Genomic DNA, 3,453 nt, shown 5'->3' with positions numbered 1-3,453 from the left:
GGCCGCGGGCGCGGCGGCGGGCCCAGCGTCGCCGCTGCCGGCGCTGGAGCTGCCGCCGCTCGCGCTCGGCGGCGCGGGGCCGGCGAGCGCGAGCGCCAGCGAGGACGGCGGCGGGGGGGCGGGCGTGGAGGGCGGCGGCGCTGGGGAGACCTATCAGTACACCTCCTCGCGGGTGAGCGTTTCTTTGCATTCCTTTGGCGCGGCACAGCTCTCTGTCCGCCTGCACTAAGATTGGGCCTGCCGAGTGGCGCGCGGCCGCGGCGCTCTGTGGCGGGTGCGGCGGAGATTTGTGTTGTGGCGTCCGCTGGGCCTTGTCAGGGGTCATGGTTTATACTAAGTCGACAAGCTGCGGGCACACTTTGTTGTCAAATATCAGACTCACCAACGCACTCCTTACCCCCCCCCCCTCTCTCTCTCTCTCACACACACACACACACACACACACACACACACACACACACACACTTCTGAGCCTCTCTCTCTCTCTCTCTCCGTGTGTCTCACTCTCTCCCCCTCACATGTATACACACTCACGCACTCACGCGCACGCACCCACACACGCGCGCACCCCCAGGCCAAGGTGGTGTACGCCTTTGAAGCTGAGGCCGAGGGCGAGCTGACCGTGACGGCGGGCGACGCCGTGTGGGTGGAGGCGGAGACCGACGGCTGGTTCACGGTGGTGCGGGAGGCGGACGGCGCGCGGGGCCTGGTGCCCGCCTCGTACGTCGAAATGGAGGGCTTCACGTGATCTTCGTTGATTCGTGATCTAAGATGGGGCGCGACACTCGTTTTCGCGGCCGAGCGGCGGTTTCTACGCCGGCGGGCGGGTTGCTGCGCGGATATCTGGGCAGCGGCGGCGCGATCGCGCGGCCGCATGTCCGACGCGTTATGCGAGGCCTTGCATCCTGGCATCCCAGCAGCTATGTGTGCGCGCATCATGGCCGGTTTGTGACCTCTCTCTTCCTGTTCGCGCTGTTCGTAAGCCCCTGCCCTCTGTAACCGCAAGCTCTTCTGGCTGGTCATGGCTGCTCTTGATTGTAAGCTTTTGATTGGACTCAGGCCGGGTCACGTGTGCCCCGCTGCCAACCCTTCGCGCGCGCCCAAACACAAAATCGCCCGCTGCTACGAACGTTTTACAGTGCCGCCGGCCCTGCACGCAGGCAGGCTCCGGACACTAGCGCTAACCCCCTAACGACGGCCCCGCGCGCCGCGCGGGCCAAAGCAGCGGGCAGCACAGCTCCGCCCGCTCCCGCAAGCCCCGCGCGCCGCCGTGCGGCCGGCCCCCCCACCCTCTGCGCCGTCATCACTCCTTGCTGGTGACGACGAGCAGCCCCAGCACGGCTATGAGCGCGACCTTGAGCCAGGGGTAGTCGTTCATTAGGATGGTCACCATGCCCACGTGGGGCAGGAAGCCGACCGCGCGGCCCACGATGTGGTGCATGTGCAGCCACTCCTGGCCGCGGTTGTACAGCAGGCGGTCGTCCATGTGGTTGTTGTCCCCCTGCGGGGCGGTTTTGAGGATTGCCGTACATGCATTGAGAAACTCTGAGTGTCGCACAGGAAGTACAGGTGTGAGTGGGGAATGGGGGCGGCGGGTGCGAGCCGCCGGGGGTGTGGGCGTGGGGAGGAGCTGGGCGGCTTGGTCTTGGACGGGGAACACCAGCGTTGTTGGCGCAAACGCCGGCTGCTCATGCTTCAGACCCAGCCCAAGCATGCGCGTGTGTCGCCCCACTCAGGCTGTTGCGCCACCTCACCGGGTCCCTCCCATGTCCCTGCTCTTTGCTGCCCCGCTCCGATACCTCCACCCGACCCGCGCGCTGACCCCGCGCCCCACCCGCCACGCCCTTCAGCCGCGTTGCGTCCCGCCCCCTGCTCAAACCCACCCATCCCGCGCCCCGCCTGTCACTCCCTAAGCATCCCGCCTGCATCGACGCCAGGGACGGCCGCTGACTAAACCCTGCCCCCTCCAGCCGCCATGCACCCGCGATTGACCTGCCATGCCCCCGCCATGCCCAAACACGCTCAAGCTGTGCATGAATGCCATGCGTCCGCCATGCACAAATGCCATGCGCCTGCCATGCATAAACACCATGCGCCCGCCATGCACCCGCCTTTGTGAGGATGTCCAAGTGGTCCTCCGCCGCGCGCTCGTGCACCTTGATCACCCGGTGCACGATCGGGATATCGCGCCCGTCGAGGTTGAAAACCACGATCTCGCCCGTCCGCGCCGGCGCCTTGCCGAGGTTTAGGAATAGGATGTCGCCGCGGTGGAAGCCGGGCTCCATGCTGCCGCTGAGGACCACCACGACCTTTGTGTGTGTGTGTGTGTGTGTGTGTGTGTGTGTGTGTGTGTGTGTGCGCGTGCGTGCGCACCAGGGGGTAAGGTGATGTGTGTGGGTGGGGGTGTTTATATGTGCATGTGCGTGTGCAATAGAGGGAGAGAATGTGTGGATGCGTTTGTAGTGATGAGTTTTGAGCACGCTGCAAGTGGACAGGGCAGCAGCGGGCGCAGCAGGCACGAGGTGCCCCCGGCTGCTGGGCACGTTGGGGCGTGGCGGCGTTGGCTGGGGGCTGAGGTCAACGCAGGCCAAGACGGCGCACCGGCGACTCGCTGCCGGTGACCAGCATGAGGGTCTTCCATATGATGAGCGCCGATGTGACCACCAGCCCTGCAGGCCAGGGGCCGGTTTGCAATGGGCCACCGACCGGGTACCGACGCGCCCGCCTGCAGCTGGCACAACGCCTTGCACCTGCCTCGTCCCCGTAGATCGACCTGCTTTGGTAGCAACAATCATTGCTTTCACAGCAACACGGGCGCACCTAAATTTACAACTTGTGAAGCCAGCTGCCGTTTGTTCATTTCCCGGATCGTGGTGATCACTCCCTGCACCTCATTTTTGATATACTGCATCTTAAAAGGAGATCAGTGCCGCTGCCCCGCACGTCTGTGATCTGATTGTCACCGTGCCTAGTATAAGCAGTTGGTGCAGAATATTGCACGTGAAGCCAATGTGCTCTTGCAGTTATGTGTCGCTCTTGAGCCGCAACGAACTCTGTGTCTTGATCGGGCGACGCGTCTTTGGTCGACTTTCATGATTTCAGAGGAAGGGACGATAGCCAGCACACGTCTGCACCTGGCCGTGTATTATAAACAGGTTGTCTAGCTGTGGGTTACATCCTCTTCGTGTATCACATCCAATAGCACATGCGCGGCGGAAGGCGCCCGCGTTCGTCATCGAGGCGCCGACAGACGCGCCAACACAACCGCCAATGCAGCGCCCCGATACAATGCAGGACCGCCTCGCCCAGCTTGCAGGCAGAGCGAAGGACTTGATGCGAACCAGCAGCGCTGCGGCAACCGCCAGTAGCGCCGCTGCCACTGCCAGCAGCCTGCTCTCCGCCGCCCTGCAGCACGCGCCGACGGTCGGCTCGCCGCCGCGCGCCGCGCCGGGC

General features: G+C 64.5%; 2 protein-coding genes across 2 annotated transcripts; one reads left to right on the top strand and one right to left on the bottom strand.

The window, feature by feature from the left end:
• Positions 1-323: 323 nt before the first annotated feature.
• MNEG_15320 (hypothetical protein) lies at positions 324-748 on the top strand (the record flags this gene model as incomplete). Its single annotated transcript, XM_014036210.1, has 2 exons — positions 324-326; positions 575-748. 2 exons carry the CDS (start codon positions 324-326, stop codon positions 746-748), a joined length of 177 nt encoding a protein of 58 aa, XP_013891664.1.
• Positions 749-1,303: 555 nt separating this feature from the next.
• Positions 1,304-2,628, bottom strand: MNEG_15319 (putative Signal peptidase complex catalytic subunitSEC11A; the record flags this gene model as incomplete). Its single annotated transcript, XM_014036209.1, has 3 exons — positions 1,304-1,501; positions 2,157-2,309; positions 2,602-2,628. 3 exons carry the CDS (start codon positions 2,626-2,628, stop codon positions 1,304-1,306), a joined length of 378 nt encoding a protein of 125 aa, XP_013891663.1.
• Positions 2,629-3,453: the final 825 nt, after the last annotated feature.

The sequence above is a fragment of the Monoraphidium neglectum genome (assembly GCF_000611645.1).
Source record: "Monoraphidium neglectum strain SAG 48.87 unplaced genomic scaffold scaffold05222, whole genome shotgun sequence".
NCBI lineage: Eukaryota > Viridiplantae > Chlorophyta > Chlorophyceae > Sphaeropleales > Selenastraceae > Monoraphidium > Monoraphidium neglectum.
The sequence above is the reverse complement of the archived record's forward strand: the minus strand, read 5'-3'. Positions and strand labels throughout refer to the sequence as shown.